Here is a 25947-nt window from a genome sequence, read left to right as displayed (position 1 = left end):
TTTTTTTTTTTTTTTTTTTTTTAATTTTTTTAAATTTTTTTATAATTTTTTTTTTTGAAATTTTTTCAAAATTTTTTTTTTAAATTTTTTAAAATATTTTTGTGTGTAGAAAATAATACATATTTTATTTTTTTTTTAAAAAAACTAAAAGAGTTTAATAATAATCTATTTCATTAATCAAAAATTTATCAATCACATTAATTTATATAAATATATATTCATAAATATAATAATAGAAAAAAAAAAATTTTAATATATTTTAATAATATTAATATATATAATATAATATAATAAATAATAATATCTTCACACACATATTTTTTTTTATATTTTTAATTATTTATTTATCCAATGAATATTTATTATTTTAGATATATAATTTAATAGTAATCACATATAATCACATTTTTCATATTCAAATTTTATAGAATAAAAATAGAAATAATTTAGTTTTATTTTTTTTTATATTTTTTTTAGAAATAAATAAGAATATAGTAAAAGATAGCACTAATAAATTTTCTTAATAAATTAATAAATATTTAAATTAATAATAAATCATATTCATTCCTTTTTACAAAAAAATAAAAAAAATAAAATAAAATTAATAATAAAATAAATAAAAATGTCAAATCAAGAATATTATTCATTTGATAATTTTAGATTATCACAATCCAATATTGATTTAAATGGATTCGTAAATCAATATGGATTAAATACTAGTATTAGTAATGTAAATAATAGATATAATTTAACATCTTTTAACGATTTCTCAAGTCAGTTAGAGGTTGAACAACAACAACAACAACAACACGCACATCATACCACAACTGGTCATATATCACCACCACTTTTAACCACAACCAATACAACTATTGTGCACAACGGATATGATTTAACTACATCACCATTATTACAACCAAGTTTATCATCAGTCCATAGTAATCATATTCAATTAAATCACCATCATCAACAACAGCAAACCCAACATCAAATCCAGCAATTATTATTACAACAACAACAACTACAACAACAACAACTATTACAACAACAACAAGTTCAACAGTTACAACAAGATGAATTATTTAAGCTTCAACAACAAATGCAATTAATGGATCAAACTTTTATGACTGGAGATATTAAAACAGAGTTGTTAGAGTTATACTCTTCAATTGAAATGCTATCACAAGAGTCTATTCAACATTTATTCTTTCTTTGTAAAGTTATCCAACCACAGTTGACTGAAGAGAACAGATTTCAATTACTCACAAAGATGTTTTCTGATATTCCACAGATAATCTCACAATTATCACTTTCCAACTATAATTCATACCTTCAAGATCCATCAAACCACGCCCTTAAATTATTTATGGATTTTAAAGAGTTAGCAAACTTATTCGCAAAGATCTCCTACATTCAATTGCATCATTTAACCAACAACATCATTCCACCAGGCACTCCACAAACCCAATTCTCATTTTTCATTAAAATTCAAGAATACTTCCGTTCCATCTCTTTTGAACGTCTTCGTACCTTTAACACTTCATTAGGTGGTGACAGTAATCTTTCCAATACCTTTTTACACGTACAAAAACTTTTATCCCTCGATCCAAATATTCCAATCGATATGATTCATTTTGTAGCCGGTATCGTATCCTTACCTCTTGGTGATCTCTTCCAATTTCATCATTGGTTTGGCAGTTTATCTAGAAAGCTATTGGCAATATTACTAGCCATCCTACAATTAGATTCCGGTACACTTTTAGATTTAAAAAGAATTTTATCAACCAATGTACCATATATAAACGATAATATAGCAAACTTAACTAAAAATATAAATCATATTTCAACCAATAATAAAATACCGCAAGTTAAAGTTGAATCACCAGGTTTTTCAATTACTATACCTCCACTTTTCCCAAATATAGATTCAACTACAAATATAAATAATGCCTCTATGGCAATGAATATAGAAACACCAATTTCACCTGTACAAAATTTCGAAATCTCTTCACCAGTCCAACCACCATCCTCACCAATTCAAAATGTACCTATATCAAAACCAACCCCACCCCAATCATCATCCATCGAATCTAAACCAACAACATTCGCCTCTTTATCCTCCAATGATTCAAGCCAAAGTGGTGAATCATCAGGATCCTATTATTTAAAGATTGCCCGTCAACCTCCATCATCAACTGTTTATCAAAGAATTTTAAAACCATTCCCTCAAGTAATGATTTGCGGTCCAGGTGTCGAAAATGAAAATCTTTCAAACTTTTATGTAGAAGCAACACTCTTAAGAAATGACGACCAAACTGAATTGGTCAATTGTATAGATGGTACTAAAACCAGTAGATTTAGCAGTGGTGTTTTCGCTCCATTTAAAAAATTAAAAATCCTTTCAACTACCCAACAACAAAGAACTTTATTCCGTTTAAGATTTGCTTTAAAAAGATACGTAAGAAATGAATCACAATCTTTCCCAGAAGCTATTGTTTTATCTGATCCAATCGAAGTATTTTCACACACAATTTATTTAACTGATAAACAAGATGGTAAATATTTATTATTATTATTATTATTATTATAAATTTATTTCATTTTATTAATTATTTCATTATTATTATTATTACTTTAGTACCATTACCACCAACAGTTCAAGAAATAATTCCAGCTATGGCTAGAGTAGGCACAAGAGTTGTGGTTTTAGGAGCCAATTTCTCAAATGGTAATGATTTGAAAGTTTATTTTGGTAATATTGCAGTTGCTGCTACCTTTTACGAGAAAGGTACTATTATTTGCACAGTTCCTACAAATGTCAATAGTACCAACGATGTTACAATTAAAGTTACTAACGATGGTACTCAATATTCAAGTGAATCAAATGTTATATTTAATTATATACCATAGCCTAATCTTTATATAAAAAAAACTTTATAATATATCATACATAACATAATCCATATGGTTAAAAAAAATATAACATTATAAAAAATCAAATATAAAATTAATATTTATAATAATATAATTTAAATAATAATAAAATTTAAATAATAATAAGTTTATACCAACAACAATACCAACAACAATAACGATAACAAACAACATCCTCCCCTCCCCCTATAAATAAAAATATAAAAAAATTAAATAAATAAACTACAAAAAAATTAAATAATAATACTCTTTTGTTTTTTATTTTTCTTTATATTAACATATTTATTATTGAAATATTATGGTGATAATCTTTTATGGAACCATGAGTTTGTGTTGTCATTACTTGGTAAATATTTGATACGGTCATGAACTCTGCCACCTTTACCTTGCCAAAACTCGAATGCTGATGGAATAACTCTCCATCCACCCCAAAATGGTGGTAATGGTACTGGTTTGTCTTCATAAAGTTTTTCTAAACGTGTTTGATTATCAGCCATTTGTTCTTTAGTGATTTCCGATGATTGGAATTCGCTTACCCATGCACCAATTTGATTGGCATGTGGTCTGGTTTTAAAGTAGGCTTCAGATTCCTCACGTGAGACTTTTTCGACTTTACCTTCGATACGAACTTGACGTTGTGTCCAAAGAAAAGTTAATGCGGCATATGGATTCTCTGTTAATTCTTTACTTTTACGACTGTTATAATTTGTATAAAATACAAAACCTTTTTCATCATAGTGTTTTAATAATACTATTCTAGCCGATGGTTTTAAATCTATTGAGCAGGTTGATAATGTCATTGCATTTGCTTCTCTATCTGACTTCCATTGGATTTCATTTGACATCCATAAATCAAACATTTTAAATGGTGAGTCTAATAGTTCGTCTTCTTCCAAATGTCCCATTTTATAATCTTCTCTCATATCTGCTAATTTGATTTTATCTGTTGATGCCATTTTTGTTATTGCTATATTGATTTATTTTTTTTATTTTTTTTTTTAAAAAAAGTTTTATAAATAAAATATTACAAAAATAATAATATTATATGTATATATATATAGTATGTTATAATTTAAAAAAAAGGTTAATGAAAACACACAATTGTAAATTAAATTAAATGATTGAAAATGAAAAATTAAAAAAAAAATTATTTAAAAAAAAAAATAAAAAAAATTTAAAATTATTTAAAAAAAAATTAAAAAAATTAAAAAATAATAATGATTAAAATTATAACAATAAATTATATTTATAATAAAAGAATTGAATTTAAATTTAATTGGAAAATAAAGAGTTAATAATATTTTATATGGATGTATTATTTATAATAGGATTTATATACTTTTATGTATTAATCTTAAATTGTTATTTTTAAACATTTTATTTTTATTATAGGGGCACCTCCAAAAAACCAATTAAATAGTTATTTGAAAAAACACAATCGAATACCTTGTGTAATACCAAAGAAAAAATCTTATGGAAAAAAAATTAAATTAAACAAATATGATGATTATAAAAAAAAGAAAATAATAAAAAAGATTTTTTTTTATTTTAATTTTTTTTTTTTTATTTTTTTTTTAATATTTTTTTAAAAATTTTTTTAATTATTTTTTAAATTAATTTTTTTTTTTAATTTTATTTTTTATTTATCCAAAAAAATATAAGGAATCTATTCATAATAATTATCATAATAATCATAATAATTACCGTTATATTTATACAACAAATTAAATCAATTTAAATTGATCCGTTTATATATTGTATTAAATCATTTAAAGTTAACTAACACGCTGTAAATAAAACACAAAGAAATGACAGATATAAAAAAAAGAGAATTTGAAAACGTTGATTCACTTTCAAACTATAACGAAGCTGATTCATCAAAGAGACTAAAAACCGAAAGTGATGAAATTGATAGATCAATGTAAGTAGATTTTATATGTTTTTATTATATACATTGGAGATTTAAAATTTTAGGAAATGTACTAACGTTTTTTTTTTATTCTTAAACAGCGAACCCAGTCCAGTAGTGCACTGCAGAGGTTTACCAATCACAATAACAGAGAGCGATCTTCATTCTTTATTATCACCTTTTGGAAAAATTCAAGCTGGTATGTATTTTAAAATAGTAATAATAATAAAAATAATAAAAAAAAACAGCAACAGCAACAGCAATAGAAACAGTAACAGTAACAACAAAAGCAGCAGCATCACATTAATTCCCTTTTGAGTTATCCATTCATTCTTTTTTTTCATTTCACTCATATTAACACAAAACACTTCATTTCTTTTTTTTTTTTATTATTTATTTTACACCATATCCACTTTTTTCTTTCTCTCCAATGAAAATCTTCAAAACAAATTACTCAAAATATCATCATACAAACGAAACACGAATTAATTCTCAAACTATGATAAATATTACGGTCACGCATGCACCCCTCTTTTTTTCTTTTCATCATCAAAACACTATAAACAAACCCAAAAAAAAAAAAAATTAAAAAAAATTAAACAAAACAAAAAAATATTTAACAAAACAAACACTATAGTATGCATGCTAAGAATGGGCCAAGCATTAATCGAAATGGATTCAGTTCAATCATCATCAAATATCATTAACCGTTCTATAACAAAACCATTCTTACTTAATAATCAAAAAGTATTTTTTTTTTTTTTCTCTTTTTTTTTCTCTTTTTTTTTTCACTCCCAAATTTAAAATATTTTCATAATATAATAATAGTATATTATAATTTTATTTAATATCTATGCAGAAATTAATCTTTTTTTTTTATTTACTCTCAATTATTTAGATTTTATTTTCATATTCTAAAAGTCAACATTTAAATAATGTAAAGAAAAATCAACCAATGGTCCCAGGTGGCTCAAATCAAAATATTATATTGTGTACAATTTTAAATCCATTTTATCCAATCACAACCAATACATTACACACTATAATGTCACCATATGGCAGAGTACTAAGAATTGTAATTTTCCAAAAGAAAAGCGGTTTACAAGCTTTTGTAGAGTAATTATCGATTTAAATTAGTGATTGTAAAATTATATATAGCTTACTAATAAACAAACAATATTATTATAATTATAATAGATTCGATTCACCATATTCAGCAAATACAGCCAAAGAAACATTAAATGGTTATAATATTTATACAGAATGTTGTAAATTACAAATTGAATTTGCACGTGTTTCAAAATTAAATGTAAAACAAAATGATGAGAAAACAGCAGATTATACAACACCAGATTTCTACAGCCAACAATTGATTCAATCACCACAAGGTATGCAAATGTACCACCATGCAGCCGGTAGTAATCCATTTGGAGCTAGCCATGGTGCTGGTTTTATAAATGGCGGTGGACCACAACAATATGGTGGGGGTAGTCATTTACTCCAACCACAACATCATCATCATCATCACGGTGATTTCAAACCAGGTTTACATCATCCAGTTGCCACTGCTGCTGCTCAATCTATTCCACCACAACAACCTCCAATGATGTATCCAAACGCTTTAGCTCCATATATGTATCCAGCAGTTGGTAACCCTGAATCAGTAAACCAGCCTGTAATTTCAGTTAGTAAAATCCCAGAAGATATTGATACCGATAAATTATTCAATCTATTTTGTCTCTATGGTAATGTAATCAAGATTAAAATGCTTCACAACTCCAAAGGTAGTGCTATGGTTCAAATGGGCGATAGTATTCAAGCTGAAATTGCTGTTCAATGTCTAAATCATTCTTTTATTTATGGCCAAAAAATAAATTGTTACCACACCAAGCATCCTTTCATTGTAGACTCTGAAAAAACCAAAGATTACTCTAAATCAACTTTAAATAGATTTTTAAACAGCCAACCATATGGGAAAAATGCTTATAAGCCATCAAGCACTTTACACTTTTTAAATGTTCCACTTCATTACTCTGAAAAACAATTATCAGATGTCTTTGCTAAAAATGGTACTCACTATCCAATTCACGTTAAATTCTTCCCAACCAAACCGTATGTAATTAATAATTTATAAATAATATAGATAATAACCATTGATAACACTTTTTATTAATACTTTTATTCTCATATTCAGTGAAAGTACAAAACATTTAGGTTTATTAGAGTTCCAAGATACAAGATCGGCTACTGAGGCTTTAATGGATTTAAATAACTATAAGGTCGAAGGAAATCCATTAAAATTGTCTTTTACTATGAATACTATTCATAAAACTGATGCTAAATAAAGATTACCCAATTTTTATTTTTAATATAAAATATAGTTTTTTATTTTTTTATTTTTTTATTATAATTTTAAGAATTTGTACTATATGATTGTTTATTTTATTTGTTTACTCAATTATAATTGTTTTTTTATAAAGGTAGGTGCCATTGTTATTTTTTTTTATAATATAACTTGATATAGATTAAATTGTAATTGAATCTCTTTTGAAATGGTTAGAGCTATTGTTTTGTTGCACTGGTTGTTTAAAAAATAAATAAAAAATAAATATTTTAAAAGAATGATTATATTTAATATTGAAATTAAAAAATAAAAAACTGATTATTAATAGTATTTCAATCATTTGCTATGGCATCATCCTCTTCTTCATCCATATGATTATCTTGTGGGTATGTATGTTGTATGTGTTGTGATGAGTGGTGTGGATGATCCATTTCAAAACCATCATCATTTTCATTGTGATCCCCATTTAGCATTGCTTGATAATCTGTTTGGGACTATAATAAATATTATTAAAAAGTTAATATACTATTAAAACAATAACAATAATTAAAAAAAATACCTACATATTGGTATTCAAGCATTTGAGATTTATGTCTTGAAGAAAAACTATTAAATAATGTGGCGGTATTTAATCTTTTAATTGGAGATACTGAAGAAGCTGCTACATCGTTAATGTTCATTGATAAAAATTGATTTAAATCATTTAATTTTTCTAATTGTTTAGTTGGAGAAACTGTTATATTATTATTATTACTATTATTTACACTTGTATTTACACTTGTTTTACTATTATTACTGTAATCTGTTAAACTTGTATTGGTTCTTTTAATATTAGGAGTTAAAAACTCAAAACTATTATTTCCACTATTATTCATAACACCGCTATTATTGTTATTGTTATTATTATTATTATTATTATTACTATTATTATTACTATTATTATTACTATTATTATTACTATTATTATTACTATAACTATTCATACTACTATTGTTACTGTTACTATTTAAATTTTGTGGTATTTCGAAAAAACATTCATTCCTTATTTTCTCTGGTGAAAATGAACTTTCTTCAAAGTTTGATGTAATTGTATTTAAACCCAATATTTTATTTTTATTATAATTTGAAAAGAGGTCACTGTTTGTTCTTGATAAAATATCGTTATATGGTAATTCATTTAAAGGTTCGTCCATTCTTTGTGTATTTATTAAAACTTGACCATTTTCATCAAATAAAACCTCGTCATCATCCTCTTGTTGTTGTTGTTGTTGTTGCTGTTGTTGTTGATCAAAATTTAGTTTCTTTAAATCCCTTAATCTTTTTTGTCTATATCGCTTTTCCTCCTCTGTTTCTGATATCATTATGTTTGCTATATCCTCTTCATCATATTCGATATCTTTATCTTTATTGACAAACTCTTTAATTTTCTTTAAATCCTCCCCCGGAATTGGTTGGGTTGATTTTAGATAGTTTTCATTATAATTTCGTTCCAAAAATTTATTCTAAATTGTTATTATTATTTAATTATTTAAAAAAGTTTGAATATTAATATAAAAAATTTTAAAAAAAAAAATTTTAAAATTTTTGGTTTTTTAAAAAATTTTTTTTTTTTTTTTTTTTTTTTTTTTTTTTTCCAAACGATTTTACAATAAATTTGCAAATAATTAAAAATATTTATAAATAAATATTAAATTTCTATCTCTATCTTTTATTATATAAAAAATAAAAAAATTTGATCTAAAAATTAAATAAGTGCAAAAAAAAAAATTTGTCTGAAAGTAATATTTTTTTTAATTTTTACCATTCCATAAAATTATTTTATTTGTGCTCAACATCAAACAAATTATAATAATCGATTTAGATTTTTTAATTAAAATAAAAAAAAAAATATATTTTTATTGAAGATATTTTAAAGGTGTGCTCGCACTTAGGCGTCTCTTTAAAAAAATGTTCTTAATTTTTTTTTATTAATGATAGTTGCATTGACAAAAAAAAAAAAAAGATTTTTAAAAAAAAAAAATTTGATTTTTTTCATTTTTTTTATTTTTTTTTTTTTTTTCTTTCAATTTATTTTTTTTTCAATAGCCTGCATAATAACAAAAAACAATAGTATATTTGCTTATCAATAAATCTTAGCTTAATAATAATCACAGTATAACATTAATTAATAAATAAAATTAAATAAATAATTAAACAAATAAAAAAAAATATATAGTCAAAATATAAAGAAAATAAATATTATAATAATTAAAATAACAAAAATCAAAATAATCATTTATTGCATTATATAGTGTAGGGATTCAAAAATAGTATTTAATGTGTTTTTCATTTTTGTGTTATAATCTTAAATTTGTTTTTAAACTGTTTACGATAATTATTATAATTATTAAATTAAACTTTTTTAGATGAAAAAGTAAAGCCACCACAATATTCATATAGTATACTTCCATATTATAGTTTTAATTTAAATCCCACTCAAAACTATTTCCATTTGGGTTTTTATATTATTATTTTTTTTTTTGTTTTTTCTTAATTTGTGCTATTTTCTCTGATTTTTTAAATGTGTTTGTAATTTTTAGTGTATCGTAAAATAATATACTACTATATCTTTGTGTGGTAAATTGTGTGTGTGTTTTATTATTTGTTATTTTTTTTATTTTTTTTTTTAGGGGGAAGAGGGGTTTTTTCATTTTTAAATTATTTAATTTAGTCCGCTGTAGTTAACTCACATTGTCACACATATTCAATTGGATAGTTTGTTATTGTATTTTAATGTTGTTATTAGTGTTGCCATTCATTATATAAATTAATGATATTGGTACTTTTTACATTTATTTTGTTGTTCATTAACTCTATATTTCATTAAATTAATGACAAATAAAAAAATAAAAAAAAAAAAAAGAGAGAAAAGAGTTTTATTTATCTGTTAATTTGTTGGTATTTTAATTTTTTCTTTCAAAATAAAAAAAACAAACTATCATTTCATATCTATTTTTAAAAAATAAATAAATAATAATATTAAAAATTGTTATATATCGTTATCATCACCACTTTTTATATATTTGGAAATTACCAAAATTAATTAAATATTATTTAAATAAATTAAAAAAATAATAAAAATAAAATAATAAAATAACAAAAATAATAAAAATAATAAACCTATCAACTATTCCTTTATTATTTCTTTATTAATGTTTAAATTTAAATATTTTATATTATATAATAAATAATATTAATTCGGAAAGGTTGATTAGGAAAAATTTAAAATATTCTTTATATATATATCCAAAATTTAAATAGTTCGTTTTTTTTTTAACAACCTAATAAATAAATAAAATAAAATAAAATATAGCACACTACAATAAATTCTTGGGTGTTGTATGTAATATTTTTTAGTTTTATCATTATGGTTCATTATAATAATAAATAAATCAATAAAATTTTATTATAAAATGATTTTTGTAAATATTAAAAAATAAATTTCTTATTCTAATCACAAAATTAATAAGTGTGTTTTTTTTTGGTTTTTGTTTTGTTTTTGTCAGGGTGATAAATTGATTTGGTAAATTATTATTAATGTTTTTATACTCTCCCATTATAATCCAAACCCATTTTTATCTATTTCTCACCACCATTTATTTATTTGTGTTATCTTCAAAATTTAAAACAATCATTTAAAATTTTAAATTAATATAGATAAAACAACCACAATAAATAAACAAATATAGATATGAAATATAATATTTAAAATTTTATAAAAACATAAAGACAGGACACATAGAAATATTATATATAGGACGAGTGTGATAGATTAATAATAATAATAATAATAAAAATAATAAAAATAATAAAAAAAAAAGATAGAAACAGGGAGGAATAAACATATCCATATTATAATTTATATAGTATTTTTCAATTAAATGTTTATATATATACAAATAAATATTTAGATAATAAAGTAATAAAATATTTATATATTATAAAAATATATTTAATATTATTATTATTATTATTATTATTATTATTGTGTTTATTTGTTTTTGTTGTATAAATAAAATAATAGATACCCTATGATATATTTTATACATTATTTATCTATCTCACACTTTTTCCCAATACTTTAAAACTAAAGATATTTGTGTGTGTTGTGGATTTTTTTTTAAATACAATAAACTCTATATATATTTTTTTATTATTATATATTTGTCTCTACCACACATCATATAATATCATAACAATACATTATAAAAAAAAAAAATCTATTTTCTCTCGCACACCCCAACCCACTCAGTACTCACACCCCACATAAACAAATATAGATAGGTCACACATACCCCCACTCTGTTTCATATCTGTGTGTTTATTATTTTTATTAATTTTTGCTTTTTATTGTGTGTCTTTTTTTTTTTTTGTGTTTAGATTAATTTATATTTATTTATCGATCAATAAAAATTATTGAAAAAAATTAAATTAAATCAAAAAATAATAAAAAAAAAAAAACTATTCAGTTATTTATTTATTTTTTTTTTTTTTATTTTTTTTTTTCTTTTTGGTTTAGTTTTATTTTTTTTTTTCTTTTTTTTATAAATTGATAATATTATTTTAAAATTAGAGACAACAACAAAAAAACAATAGTTAACGACACGATATTTTTTTGTATGTTATTTTATCATAATCATTTTTTTTTTCAAAATAAAAAAAAAAAAAAAAAGCAACAATAACAACAAATAACACAACAACAAGCGGCAACTTTGACAATAACAATATACAAATAGTTTATTATTGATATTATTGATATTAATAACTTATTCTGAAATCAATAAACACTTATCATTCACACAACCCACTCAAATAATTTGTTATTTTTTTTTTCTTTTGTTATTTTAAACACTTATTGTTATTTTTTATTTTATTTTATTTTATTTTTTATTTTATTTTAAAGTTATTAATTTTTATTTTATTTTTTTTTATTTTAAATTTTGTAAACAATAAATATATACAAAAAATAATACCCTTTCATTCATAATTTCAATAAATATAAAAAAAAAAAAGTTTTAATTTTTAACAATAATTTTTCTTTATTATTATTTTAGAGATCGAAAAAAAAAAAAATACAAAACTATAATTTTTACAAATAAAACCAATAGTAGTATACTCATAGCAATTAACCAACCAATCAATCAATAATAGAATCAATACAAAGCAAACTGTTGTATATTATCTTTTTTATATAATATAAAAATGACTGTATTAGTAGAATCAAACCAAAGCAATCAACAATACAAAAATGAAATTGATGCCAAAATTTTCAAAGTTTTAGTAGCATTTTCACAAAATATAGAAAAATCTTTAATAAATAACCAGGACATATTACATCAAGCAGAAAATACACTAGGCAATAGAATAAACTATCAAGCTCAAGCTATAGATTCATCACAACTTGATCCAAGTAATATAGGTTTATATACTGTTCAATTGGTTAGAAATGTTATTAAAAGATCAAACGATTTATCTGAAGAATTTAAATTATTTGTTTCCGAACAACTCGAAAAAGAGAAACAATATAAAAATGAAATTCAATATTTAAAGTCAAGAGTTGACCAATTACAAAAACAACAACCAGTAGTTTCAATTCAACAACAACAACAACAGCAACAACAATCATCACAACAATCATCAACTGTTTCAACTCCACCAGCATCTGAAGCTAATAATAAAATAATAGAAGAAAAATTAGAAAACATTTCATTAGATGATGATTCCAGTAGTACCGCAACTACCAGTCCAAATAGCTCAAATATCGACATTCAAAATAAAAAATTATCAAATGTTCAACAACAATCCTCATCACCAGGCGGCAGCAATTTATCAGTTTCATCACAACACTTAGATTGGGATACCAAATACCAAACTGAATTACAATTGAATGCAATGTTATCAGAATTTTTAAAAGACGATTTTGAAATTTCAAACAGTCTTGGTGTATCTGTCGATGAGGTTTCATCAACCTCCTCACCTGCCATCTCAACCACAACCACCAATGGTTTAGGTTCAAGCGGTTCATTCTCTCCATCAAATACTTCTCCAGGTCTTAATCATTCAAACTCATCATTATCTATAGAAAACCAAAATATTACTCCATCCCAAAAGAAAGCCATGTTAACTGATTTATTAGATCAAATTGATTTAGATAACGCCGGCGCTGCCAATTCTCCAAACAATACACCATCAAAACAAAAGAAGGGCAAATTTAAATTCTTTTAAAATGCAATATAAATACCAATAATAATAATAATAGTAATAATATAAATAACTTTTTTTATATATAAATATACATATATAGTATTATATACAATAACTATATTAGTTATATCAAAAAACCTCCCATGTTTAAATAGTATTAGTAATATTAATAATAGTAACATACATATCTCCTTTAAAAAAAAAAAAATTCGAATAAAAATAAATTGATTAATGTAATATATAATTAAATAAATAAAAGATTATAATAGATTTTTTTAGTGTTATAAATATTTTATTGTAATAATTTTTTTATTTAAATTATTTTTTAAAATATATATCTTCGAAATAATGTTCACATGATTTAAATTCTGGCTTTTTAAATTTGAGGTACAGATGATGGAACAACTCTGGGATTTTAAATTCGAAATAATTTAATACTGAACTTTGAGATGCCAATATATCTAATATCTCTTTGGAACTTGTTGCCTGTGCTTGGGTTTGTGTCGAGGATGGTAATATCTTGTTTTGAATAATTCTTGAAATATCTTTGTGGTGCTGAATTGTATTTCTAATGCAACGAACTAAATCTTTGACCTGATCGTGTTGATAGATTATTACTTTTTTACCTGTTTCTTGCGTTAATAAATTTTGTTTATAATTAATATGCTCCAATAATGTAGTATCGATTAATTGGTTCCATGGCTTTGGTAAAAATTGAATTTCTTGCTGCACCTGTTGTATTTGGGGTTGTTGTGGCTGCTCCTTAAGATTGATTAATTTATTTAGCTTTGGTGTGAAAATATTAGAGTCTTTAAAAAGGTTGAAGCATATATCTATAAATTTAATTTTTTCGCCAACACCCCAAAACAATGGATGTTTAACTATTATTTCGATGGGTGGTCTATCTTTTTCATTTTTTGAAATCATTTGACCAATAAGATCTGCTGCTAGTGGATAGTTTGTTGCCAATGATGACAAGTCAAAGTTGTTATTTACAATATTATACACTCTGGAAAATTTGCAACCAAATGGATGTTGACCATTACTTAATAAATAAAATATAATACAGCCTAATGAAAATATATCAACTGATTTGGTTTTTCGCTTTTCCATTAGCACTTCAGCAGGATGATAACCTTCTTGACCAGTTGGACCATGCATTGAATAATTAAATGATGTTGAAACCTCCATTTTACTGAGACCTAAATCTGATATCATAAATCTACCATCTTTAGTTAAAATATTTCTTGGATTTAAATCATTATGTACAATGTCTTGTGAATGGAGAAACTCTATACCACCAATTATATCTTTTATTAACGCCAAAGCCCTTGCTTCAAATGCTGGATCATCTGTAACACCATCATTACCTGCAATAAATTGTTTTAATTGATTTGATTCCACTAAATCTTGTAATGATTTACCACATAAAGTTAACCCTAAATAAACAAACATATCATCTTCTTCTTGATCTATATACCTAATCATAGTTGAACAACTCTTATCTGTTAACTTTACTAGTGCCTCTATCTCTTTACTGATCAATGGGTTAAATGCTTTTTGCATTTGCTTGATTGCAACAGGTATTTTATCATTCCATAAACCCTTAAAAACCAATGTACCATTTGAGCCCCTACCCAATATATTATCTTCCTTTCTATTAAATTTAAATTTTCCAATTTTAATATTATACTCGTTAACGTTTTGTGGTGATGGTGATGGTGATGGTGATGTTGATATTGTTGATATTGTTGATGGTGTTGATGTTGCTGAAGTTACTGGCGCTATTGTATCATTGCTGATATTATTAAGTGGTTTATCATTTTGATTTTCTTGTTGATTTATCTTTTGTGGCTTTTCATGTAGGTCTAAATGTTGTATCTTTTCTTGCTGTGGGGATTTATCCTGTATCACAACATTGTTTTTCTTTGGTGTCGATTGCTTATTATTATTATTTAACTTGGTAGGTGTTGTTTCGTTATCTTTAGCTTTATTTTGGTCCTGTTGCTGTTGTTGATTCTGTTGTTGTTTCTTTTTTTGTTTTTTTAATTTTTCTTTTTTTTCTTGCTTTTCTAATTTTTCCTGTTCTAACAAATCAAACTCTGCCTGAATAGACTCCTTTGTTCTCGAGACTTTTTTCTTTAACACTGTTGATTGGAATAGTAAAAGCAACTCTTGTTTTTCAAATGGTAAACCATCGGATATATTCATAAATCTTTTTAAAATAAATGTAATATTTTGAGTATTTTGAAATAAGAATTGAAACTCTAATAAATTGAAAATTCTTGAAAATTGTTTTGGTGAGTCTACAATTGTTTTAATCTGTGGATAATTTTTATAAATTGACTCTTCATCTCTGTAAACCCCACAGCTGACCATTGATTGCACCCAATGTTTAATATCTATACTGTCTGTAACATTATTATGAATATCCAACAAGAAACCAAGGGTTAAATGTGAATTTGTAAAAAATATTAATGGATCTCTGTTTTGGTATTTGGGCTGAATCGGTATAAATCTATGTAATGTGACTAAAGTACTGTGGCTATCAATACCTCCACCAATAACTCTTTTTAACAATGAATTTTCATCTAATAATTGATCTCTAGATAGCTGGTGCCCATGTTGAGTTAAATTCTTGAATAATGCTAAGAGCAATTCTGACTGATTTAGATCTATTAACCTGGTGACTAAAGTGCATGAATTGTGTAATTTTTGGTTTTTAATAATATGCTCGGTATTTTGTCTCTGATTTGTGCTGTTGTATAATTCGAAATCGAAAGCTTCACCTGATAACTTTTTATCATATAATGCTAATATAGTGGGTTCAAATACCAAATCAGTTATGTATAAACTATTTTTATTAAGTGGCTCTGGATTAATCAGTATTGATGACTTTGTTAACTGCTCGATAAAATTTAAAGCTTTTTCTTGTAATAACTCGACATCTATATCACTCTTTCCTTGTGATTTAAAGCTGTGAAAATTATCATTAATATAAAACCCATAAAAATGATATAAAGTGAAAAAAGGTAATAATATACTGTTACTACTATTATTACTATTACTATTATTATATAAACCCATTAGTGATGTTTTCCTTGGTAACTTTAATGTATTTATTGGTTTTGATAGTAAAAACTCTAAAATTTTATTTGAAAAATATTTTGATGCAATTTCTATTAAAACGTAAGGCTGTATATCTCTATGAACAAATCTATTATCTTTACTATTTAGATCCTTGATTCTTTTTATTCTAGATTTATAAATACTCTTATTTGATGGCCCAAATTCGTATGAAGAGTCTGTAACCTCAATCCCAATATATATATTTGTACTTAAAACCAACTTTGCAATATTAATTGAATCGAATCTACATATTAATGACCAAAACTCTGTTGTCTCTAACTCGTCATAGAATGTTTGATAAAGTAATTGAAAGGTTTGCACGTTATCATTTCTAATTGAATGGAATATACTAAATAAATTTGATTCCTCTCTTGCTGGTAATAATTCATTGTCTAGTGTACCTATAATACCCGAAAATGGCAATGTAAACATATTTGACACCAAATCGATTGTATATGGCTCCTCTTGATTAATACTATTGCACAATGAACCTACTATCTCCAAAACACCACATCCATCAAAAAGCTGATACATTTCAAATATTGATAAAAAATTATTTAATGATTGATCCCTTGCTTTGAAATGTGTTGAAAAGATATCCTCTATAAGACCTAATAAACTTGGTTCTCTTGCTCTTAAAATTTTATGGTGGAACTCATCCACAAACTTTATTAAATTTGGACTAAAATAAAAAAGTTAATATAAATATATTACAAATATGTATATTTTTAAATAATCTTTTTTTTTACTTACTATTCCTTAAAAGTATCATTGAAATCAGATATTGTAAAATATGGGTGTTTGAGCCTTTTAACCTTTTGGCATATGACAAAAAGCATTTCCAAAGTGAAACCATCTTTATCTAATAACGAAGGAGGAGTGGGTTCTTCTGAATAAATTAGATTAAAATATTCATAAACCCTGTCGATTTCATATGAACATTGCTTTAACACTGATAAAAAATCCAAATGTATTAATTCCTCATTTGTTTGTTCATTTTTATCCATTATTTTGTGTTAAAATAATTATTTATTATTATGTTTACAACTATTATTTAATTTTGTTTATTTGATTATTAATACATGAATTTATTTTTAATTTTATCTTTATTTTTTAATTATTATTATTATTAATTATTATTATTATTATTATTATTATTATTATTATTATTATTATTATTAACAAATTTAATTTATGATATTTTATTATATTTTGTGTTTAATTGTTTAATCTTTGAAAAAAATAAAATAATTAAAAATAAAAATAAAATTAAAATTAAAAAAAAATAAAAAAAAAAAAATGAAAAATAAAAAAAAAAAGTTAAAAATGAAATTATTTGAATTTTTTGTTTGTTATAATAATTATTATAAAATAATCAAAAAGATATTTTTTTCAATCATATTGTTTGTGAAATGATATTTAAAATATAATAAAAAATGAAAATTAATTTTAAAAGAAAAAAAAAAAAAATATAAAAAAATGCTGTGAAATAGTGTGTATAAATAAAAAAAAATGGAAAAATAAACAATATAATACAATATAATATATTACAATAAAACTAATATAATAATAATAAAAAAATAAAATTTATTAACAAAAAATCAAAATAATGATGGTTATGTTATATTTATATTTTGTTATAAATATCAATTTATAAAAAAAAAAAAGAAAACCGAGAACGTGACATTTTTTAAAAAAAAAAAAATTTTAATTTTTTTAAAAAAAAAAAAAAAAAGTTTTGGATTTGGGCATATAAAAACTTTTTATATAATTTTTTAAATTTTTTCTTCTTTTCGGTTAATTGATAAATTCACATAAGACAAGATGGTAGGAATCATATACAGCATAACAACCATAGTTCATTAAATCCATTATCTCATAGTGGATCACCAAAGATTAATCTTTGTATAGAGTTATCTATCTCTATTATAATGTTCTATCTGTTATCAATGGTTCTCTCACTACTTTATCGTTTGCAATCAATTTATTTCATCTTTAGTGTTAACTCTGCTTTAGATATAATTTGATAAGAGATAAATGTAAGAGGGGTAATTCCAGATTAAAAAAATTTTAGAATGTTATAACTAACATTTTTTCATTTTTTTTATTATTCCTCATAATATATATTATAATATAATTTATATATATGTTATTGTTCATCTTGTAACTTTGTTTATATTTACAAATTATTTTACACAAATAATCTAATCACAAATGGATGATCAATATTAAATTATATATAATTAACTATACATAATATATTATGTTTTTTTTATTTTTTATTTTTATATAGGCTCGTGGTCCAAAGAAACACTTAAAAAGATTAGCAGCTCCAAACCATTGGATGTTAGATAAATTATCTGGTAAATGGGCTCCAAGACCAACCAGTGGTCCACACAAATTAAGAGAATCATTACCATTAATTCTCTGCTTAAGAAACAGATTAAAGTATGCCTTAACCAAAAAAGAAGTCACCTTAATCTTAATGCAAAGACTTGTCAAAGTTGACGGTAAAGTCCGTACCGATCCAAACTACCCAGCTGGTTTCATGGATGTCATCACCATTGACAAAACCAAAGAAAACTTCCGTCTCTTATATGATCCAAAAGGTCGTTTCACTTTACAAAGAATCACCCCAGAAGAAGCCAAATTCAAATTAGCTCGTGTTGTTAAAGTTGAATCAGGTAACCAAGGTATCCCATACGTCCACACTGATGACGGTCGTACCATTCGTTACCCAGATCCAGCCATCAAAATCCACGATACCGTTAAAATCGATATTGAATCAGGTAAAATCACTGCTTTCATCCCATTCGATATTAACAATCTCTGTATGATCGTTGGTGGTCACAATCTTGGTCGTGTTGGTGCTATCAACAACCGTGAACGTCACGCTGGTTCATTCGATATTGTCCATATCACCGATAGTGCTGGTAACCAATTTGCCACTCGTTTATCAAATGTCTTCGTCATTGGTAAATCATCCCAAACCTTTGTTTCACTCCCAGCTGGTAAAGGTGTCAGACGTTCAAGAATCGACGAACGTAATGCCGCTTTAAAAAAGAAAGGTGAAAAAATTACTGAAGCCCACTAAATAAATAAAAGGTTTTATTAATTTTAAAAAACAAAAATATTTGATTTTTTTTATTTTTTAATTATATTATTTTATTTGTTTTATTATATAAATTGTTTTATTAATTTATTTATTATATATTTTTAAAGCCAATCAATTTTACGCAAATTTAAAATAACTAAAAAAAAATACCCACCAAATTTTTAACATTTTCTCGCACCTATTTTTGAAATAACAAATGTGGGCAAATTTGAAAGGTTTGAACAATAATTTAAAAACAATTAATATAGTTGTTGTTTATTAGGTTATTTTATAATTGATAAAATAATCTTTGTAATTTTATTTTATTTAATGCTTTAATTTTTAAAAAAAGGTTAAGGTCATATTTTTGCACATTTTTAAATAATTCATTTGTATTGATGATATAAATGGTTTCTAAAGAGTCTATTGTTGATAAATCATTTGATAGATTGGTTTTATATGATTTGATAATAAGTGTTTTAATGTTTTTAGGTAACCATTCTTTGGGTAATTGGGTGGAAGAAAAGCTTGAGCAAATTTCTAAACATGTCACAGAGTCTGGTATTACTGAGTTCTCAACAGGTTCATCGACTCTCTTTTTGGTGTTTGAAAATTTTAAATATTTGAGTGTTGGTGGTAAAGCATCTTTTGGTATTTTAAGTGGATATTCTCGGAGTTCAAGTTTTGTTAATGATTTTGGAAGTAGGTTTTGAGATAGGGGGAGTCTGAATTGTTGACTGAGGGAAAGAGTTGTTAAATGGGGTGGAAGGTTTAAAAAAGTGTGTTTGCAAAAGGTACTAAATGTTAGAGTTTCGAGTTGTATTAATTTTGAAAGTGAATCTAAATTATTACTAAATTTGTTGTTGATTCTAATCTTTTTTAGTTTCGAGTTATTTGATAAAAAATCTAGAGGTTGGTCGAATAATGAATTTCTGCTAAAAGAAATTGATTTAAATTGATCTGGAATAGAGTTTTTAAGTGCTTGTTCACATTGGAAATTAAACTTTATACTTTTAACTGATTCTGGTAATATACATTGAATTTGTTCTATTCTTGAAATTCCTTTTATCTTTTTTAACTGAGTACATTTTAAAAATGAGTCATTTTCAATTTTTATACTTGGTGATAGGGTAACTTTGATTAGAGATTCTGGGAAATATATTGCATGTTGGCTATCTGGTGAATGTTTGAGTGATTTTACTTTTAAAATTTTCAATGAATCTGGCAGTTTGAAGTTTTGGATGTTTCTATCATAGAGATACAATGTTTCTAAACCAATAGGTAGGTTGCCAATGAGACCACCACAACTAATGTCAATTTTTAAATGCTTTAAGTTTGTTGGTAAATATTTGCAATCTATTGTTTCTTTATAATTTAAGTCGAACTGGAGGTTGGTTATTGAATTGGGTAATACATCTTTTTTAATTTCTTTATTAAAACAAAGCCCAAAGTGTAGTGTTGAAAGTTTTGGAGGTAAATGGCCAGGTATTAAATACTGATTAAAATTTTCTCCAAAATACAAGTTGGTTACAGAGTCTGGAATATCCCCATCAGTTAGGGGTTTGTTGAAACAATTTGATAGGTAGAGAGTCTTTAAAGTTTGTGGTAGCAGCCCCTTGGTAAGTTTTTTATTAAAAAAATAACCCATGGATAGATGTGTTAATGATTTAGGAATACCAAATAAATCAATTTGTTCTAATCCTTTTGAGAATTTTAGTCTCGTAATTGATGAGTCTGAAAAGAGTGTTTTTGAGTTTGATGTAATATTGCCATGGATGGTTAGGTTTTTAATTGAGGATGGAAAAATAAAATTTGGTGGGATTATTTTTAAATCAAAGATTTCTATGCTATCAATATTCGGAGGTAGATTCTTTATTATGTTTGATAAATTTTCGTCATCTGGTGATGGGATGATAAGTTCTATAGATCTAAAATACCCTAAAAGTGTTTCTAAATTTTCTTGATCGATATCTTTTTTATTTGTTTCAACTTTTTCCAAATAATAGTCAATAAAGTTTTTTTTATTATAGTTATTATTTATAATTTTATCGAATATTTTTATATTTTTGGTATTGATTATTATATTAGCTGAAAGACTATTAATTAGTGATAAAAAATAAAAAATCTTATTATTAATTACAATATTTCTATAACATTTAAAAAATAGTATTGAGTTATCTATAATATTACTATTGTTACTATCCATATTATTAGTATTATTATTGCTGATGCTAATATTACTATTGTTCATTTTTAATAAAAATGTAAGTGTTTAAAATAAAAAAAAAAATAAAATAAAAAAATAAAAAATTAAAAAAATTGAAATAAATTAGAAAAAAATCCAAAAGTAATATTTTTTATTATAATTGGTGTTCTAAGAGTAAATAGTTAGTAAACTAATTTACTTTAATTATTTACATAAAACAATTTTTTTTTTTATGTATTGTGCTTAACCTATCAAAGAAAATCTTTTTTTTTTTTTAATTTAAATTTTATTTTTTTTATTTTTTATTTTTTCTTTTTAAAAAAATATTTTAAATTTATTTTTAAAACAATGTAAAAATAATGATAACACACAGTAATAGTAATAATAGTAATAATAATAATATAGATAGTAATAATAGTAATATTATAGATAACTCTACATTATTTTTTAAAATATGGAGAAACCGTTATTTATTTAATTTAATAATATATTTTTTAAAAAATTGTAATCTTCATTATTATAATGTTTTAGTGAGAAGTTATTTAATAAAAGATTCATTTATCAACGAGTTAAAAGAAGGTTATATTACATCATTAACCTTATATTCAAATGCTTCAAAACAGAAATTATTAAATATATTTCAAATTTTACCAAAAACAATTGAATCAATACAGTTTGGTGATCACGCTTTTAATGAAGAGTTTTTGGTTGGGGAAATTCCGCATTTTATAGAAAGAATTGTTTTTAATTTAAAGTGGAATCGAAATATAGAGTTAAATGTATTACCAAGTAGACTAAAAACATTGGTATTTAATCAAGAGTATAATAGCCCAATTTTACCTAATGTTTTACCACCATCATTAACTCATCTTGAATTTGGAAATGACTTTAATCATCCCTTGGGTCCAGGTGTTTTAAATCAAGGTTTAAAGGTTTTGAAATTTTCACATATATCAGAGTTTAATCAAAAATTACAAGAGAATAGTCTACCAAGTTCACTTGAAACCATTAGATTTGGTAAATTCTACAATAAAGGTATCAAATTGAATGTATTACCACCAACATTAACCCATCTAGAGTTTGTAGAGGATTCGCTTTTCAATAAACCAATTAAATTCAACTCTCTTCCAAATAGTATAACAGTTTTATATTTTGGGGAAAGTTTTAACCAACCATTATATTATGACGAAGAGGATAATAAAAGTAATAACAGCAATAATAATAATGATATTGATAATAATAGTAATCGTAGTAATAGTAATAACAAATATATCTATAAATCATTATTACCCATTGGTTTAAAAAAATTAAAGTTAAATCAAAATTATAAACAAATTAAATCATCAGTATTTGAAAATAGTCACGGTACAACTAGTGGATTATTTTCATTTATTAATCAAATTATATATTCAGGTAGTTACTATTATATAATACCAGATTCAATAACATCACTTTATTTATCACCACAACTATCAATCCAAAAAGATTGTCTTTTTTCAAATAATTTAGCTTGTCTTAAAACTCTTGGCATTGGACGCAATATTAAAAATTTAAAATTCATCCCACCCACAGTAGAAAAGCTAGTAATCGATATTGTATTGCCATCATCATTTCCTGCCAATAATATCACATATTTAAAATTTGGTAATTTTTTTAATTTCCCCATCAAGAATGAGTTTATCAATTTAAAGAAGTTAAAAAGAATTCAATTTGGTGATTCTTTCGACCAACCATTAGGGCCCATTAAATTCCCAGAGAGTATTACATGTATAGAGTTTGGGGAGTATTTTAATCGTCTATTCTCAAGATCACAGCTACCAAAGAATTTAAAGCACTTGGTACTTGGCGATAGATATACAAGATACTTCGATTCTATAACATTCCCGACTAACTTGGTTTCGCTTAGGCTTAATAAACATTACTGGAGAGATGTAACAAGAGAAATGTTCCCAACGACTTTGAAATTATTAGAATTAGGTTTGGATTTCAAGCTAAAGGGTGAAGACTTTTTACCACCATATTTGGACAAGTTAATCATTAGAGGTCATATTCAAAGGAAATCTGAAATACCAGTATTACCGTCTACCCTCACTACCCTATTCATCCACACTACCAACAAATATCTTTTAGATCACCAAAATAAAGAGGAAAGTTTAGAATCATTAAAACCAATAATCAAATTCTTTTCAAATAGTTCATTCATCAGTGGTGAAGATTTAAATACTTGCGATTACTTATTCAAAAAATTAATGAAAAGAATGATCAAATTAGATTGTTAATTAAATTATGTAATATAAATAAATAATAACCAAATAATTGTAGTATTAAATAAAAAATAAATAAAAAAATAAAACCCAATATTCATTTTATATTATTTTAATATATATTATACATAACACAGATATTATATATTAAATTTATATTTAGATACTAATATTATTTTATTATTTTTAGACTATATTTTTTTTAGATTTCATTTTTTTTTGGTAAATATATATTTATTCCCCCCATATTTTTATATTTTTTTGTGGGTAGTAATTAAAATTGGGGGGTGTGAATGAGAGTTTTGCAAAAATAAAATAATAAAAAATAAAATTTAATTTATAAAAAAATTTTATTATATTTTTTTTTATTTTTTTTAAAATTTTATTGTTTGATTAATTTTTTTATATTAAATGGAAAATTCATAAAAAAAAAATTTAAACAAAAAAAAATAAAACAAAAAAAAAATAAACAAACAGAAAAATAAAACAAAAAAAAAAATATGGAGGTTTTAATAAAGGGTGAAAAAAGAATAATCAATATCAATAATATACTATCAGGTAAAGAGACAGATATAAAAGAGCAACTAATATGCAAAATATGTCAATCTATAATGATGAACCCAGTTCAGTTTTGTGAAAGGTAAATAAAAAATAATTACAATAAATATAAAAAAAAAAATTTGAAATTAATTATTATCTATTTAGTGGACATGTGTTTTGTAAAGAATGTTTAACAAAGTGGTTGCAAAAGAACGTCAATTTAAATAGTAACAGTAGCATGTGTTGTCCTACTTGCAGACAGGTATATTACTATAAACCCTTATTCATTGAACAAAATAATTTTACAATGAATCAGAAATATTTATTAAGTTCAAATAATGAAATAAAAAGGAAAATAAATAAAATAAAAGTAAGTTTATTATTAATAAATGGTTGTTAAATTTTATAGTTATGGTTTTAAATAATAAAGTGATAATTTTTATTATTTTTTATTTATATAGGTACATTGTCCTTATTATTTTAAAAATGATGAATTAAAAGAAATCGAGGAAAACAATGACAATGGATGTAGAGAAATAATAAGATTTGGGGATGTTGCAAATCATATAGAGACATGCGAATATAGGTTTATAACATGCTCTAGTCAAAACAATGGTTGCAAGGATTTAAGGTATAAAGATAAAGATAATCACTATGAATCATGCCCTTATATAACACTACAGTGTTCATTATGTAACAGTGACCATTTAAGAAAGGATGAAGAAGAACACCTAGCCATATGTCCAAACGTCAAAGTACCATGCAAATTTTGCTCAAGTAATATAGAAAGAAATCATTTAATTGTCCACTATACAGAATGCCCAGATTACCTTATTGAATGCGAATTTAAGGATTATGGATGTAACGATACTTTCAAAAGGTGTGACAAGGAGGTTCATTTATCACAATATAGATACCATTACGATTTTAATTTAAAGAAAATCAACGCACTATCAACGGAACTAGAAAAGTTCAAGATATATTATTCAAAAAAGATTATTGTGTTTGAAAAGGTTAATATTTCAGAAGGAAAAAAATCGAATATTGTTTCAATTTCAAAATCTTTATTTGGTCAGCATTGTATGTTATATGTTTCAAAAAAGGAAAAATATTCTCACTTTGATGTTTTTATTAAATCAAATAATAAAACTATATTTGAAGGTAATTATTTATAAAAAAATAAAAAAATAAAAAAAATAATTATTAACAATATCATTTTTTTTATTTTAGAAAAAAATATTTCTTTAAATTCTTTCCTACAGAAAAGAGTATACATGGTATGTA

At 24.0% G+C, this 25947-nt stretch overlaps 10 protein-coding genes across 10 annotated transcripts; 6 read left to right on the top strand and 4 right to left on the bottom strand.

The window, feature by feature from the left end:
• Positions 1-622: 622 nt before the first annotated feature.
• DICPUDRAFT_146624 (uncharacterized protein) lies at positions 623-2910 on the top strand (the record flags this gene model as incomplete). Its single annotated transcript, XM_003282983.1, has 2 exons — positions 623-2555; positions 2639-2910. The coding sequence occupies 2 exons, from the start codon at positions 623-625 to the stop codon at positions 2908-2910; spliced, it is 2205 nt and encodes a 734-aa protein (XP_003283031.1).
• A 320-nt stretch (positions 2911-3230) lies between these two features.
• DICPUDRAFT_85688 (uncharacterized protein) lies at positions 3231-3857 on the bottom strand (the record flags this gene model as incomplete). Its single annotated transcript, XM_003282934.1, has 1 exon — positions 3231-3857. One exon carries the CDS (start codon positions 3855-3857, stop codon positions 3231-3233), a length of 627 nt encoding a protein of 208 aa, XP_003282982.1.
• Positions 3858-4742: 885 nt separating this feature from the next.
• DICPUDRAFT_85687 (uncharacterized protein) lies at positions 4743-7188 on the top strand (the record flags this gene model as incomplete). The annotated part of the gene is made up of 7 exons (XM_003282982.1): positions 4743-4855; positions 4945-5042; positions 5481-5590; positions 5742-5959; positions 6041-6330; positions 6469-6955; positions 7038-7188. 7 exons carry the CDS (start codon positions 4743-4745, stop codon positions 7186-7188), a joined length of 1467 nt encoding a protein of 488 aa, XP_003283030.1.
• A 331-nt stretch (positions 7189-7519) lies between these two features.
• On the bottom strand, positions 7520-9928 carry DICPUDRAFT_73985 (uncharacterized protein; the record flags this gene model as incomplete). Its single annotated transcript, XM_003282933.1, has 3 exons — positions 7520-7681; positions 7751-8689; positions 9917-9928. The coding sequence occupies 3 exons, from the start codon at positions 9926-9928 to the stop codon at positions 7520-7522; spliced, it is 1113 nt and encodes a 370-aa protein (XP_003282981.1).
• A 2500-nt stretch (positions 9929-12428) lies between these two features.
• Positions 12429-13451, top strand: DICPUDRAFT_146619 (uncharacterized protein; the record flags this gene model as incomplete). Its single annotated transcript, XM_003282981.1, has 1 exon — positions 12429-13451. The coding sequence occupies one exon, from the start codon at positions 12429-12431 to the stop codon at positions 13449-13451; it is 1023 nt and encodes a 340-aa protein (XP_003283029.1).
• A 297-nt stretch (positions 13452-13748) lies between these two features.
• Positions 13749-17617, bottom strand: DICPUDRAFT_96243 (uncharacterized protein; the record flags this gene model as incomplete). Its single annotated transcript, XM_003282932.1, has 2 exons — positions 17313-17617; positions 13749-17241 (listed from the first exon to the last, which is right to left on the bottom strand). The coding sequence occupies exons 1-2, from the start codon at positions 17564-17566 to the stop codon at positions 13749-13751; spliced, it is 3747 nt and encodes a 1248-aa protein (XP_003282980.1). The 5' UTR covers positions 17567-17617.
• A 766-nt stretch (positions 17618-18383) lies between these two features.
• DICPUDRAFT_73982 (uncharacterized protein) lies at positions 18384-19653 on the top strand (the record flags this gene model as incomplete). Its single annotated transcript, XM_003282980.1, has 2 exons — positions 18384-18386; positions 18853-19653. 2 exons carry the CDS (start codon positions 18384-18386, stop codon positions 19651-19653), a joined length of 804 nt encoding a protein of 267 aa, XP_003283028.1.
• Positions 19654-19942: 289 nt separating this feature from the next.
• Positions 19943-21904, bottom strand: DICPUDRAFT_73981 (uncharacterized protein; the record flags this gene model as incomplete). Its single annotated transcript, XM_003282931.1, has 1 exon — positions 19943-21904. The coding sequence occupies one exon, from the start codon at positions 21902-21904 to the stop codon at positions 19943-19945; it is 1962 nt and encodes a 653-aa protein (XP_003282979.1).
• A 303-nt stretch (positions 21905-22207) lies between these two features.
• DICPUDRAFT_44541 (uncharacterized protein) lies at positions 22208-24294 on the top strand. The gene is made up of 2 exons (XM_003282979.1): positions 22208-22941; positions 23440-24294. The coding sequence occupies exons 1-2, from the start codon at positions 22219-22221 to the stop codon at positions 24136-24138; spliced, it is 1422 nt and encodes a 473-aa protein (XP_003283027.1). The 5' UTR covers positions 22208-22218; the 3' UTR covers positions 24139-24294.
• A 329-nt stretch (positions 24295-24623) lies between these two features.
• Positions 24624-25838, top strand: DICPUDRAFT_73979 (uncharacterized protein; the record flags this gene model as incomplete). The annotated part of the gene is made up of 3 exons (XM_003282978.1): positions 24624-24763; positions 24829-25033; positions 25125-25838. The coding sequence occupies 3 exons, from the start codon at positions 24624-24626 to the stop codon at positions 25836-25838; spliced, it is 1059 nt and encodes a 352-aa protein (XP_003283026.1).
• Between the last annotated feature and the right edge of the window lie 109 nt (positions 25839-25947).

Source organism: Dictyostelium purpureum, assembly GCF_000190715.1.
Source record: "Dictyostelium purpureum unplaced genomic scaffold DICPUscaffold_2, whole genome shotgun sequence".
In the NCBI taxonomy this organism is placed as follows: Eukaryota; Evosea; class Eumycetozoa; order Dictyosteliales; family Dictyosteliaceae; genus Dictyostelium; species Dictyostelium purpureum.
The sequence above is the reverse complement of the archived record's forward strand: the minus strand, read 5'-3'. Positions and strand labels throughout refer to the sequence as shown.

Excerpts from the sequence above, each read along its gene's own strand:
- DICPUDRAFT_44541 (XM_003282979.1), top strand. The coding sequence starts at position 22,219 with ATGATAACACACAGTAATAGTAATAATAGTAATAATAATAATATAGAT. Across the intron at positions 22,942-23,439 it reads CATTAACCCATCTAGAGTTT|CTAGTAATCGATATTGTATT; the intron begins GTAGAGGATTCG and ends ACAGTAGAAAAG.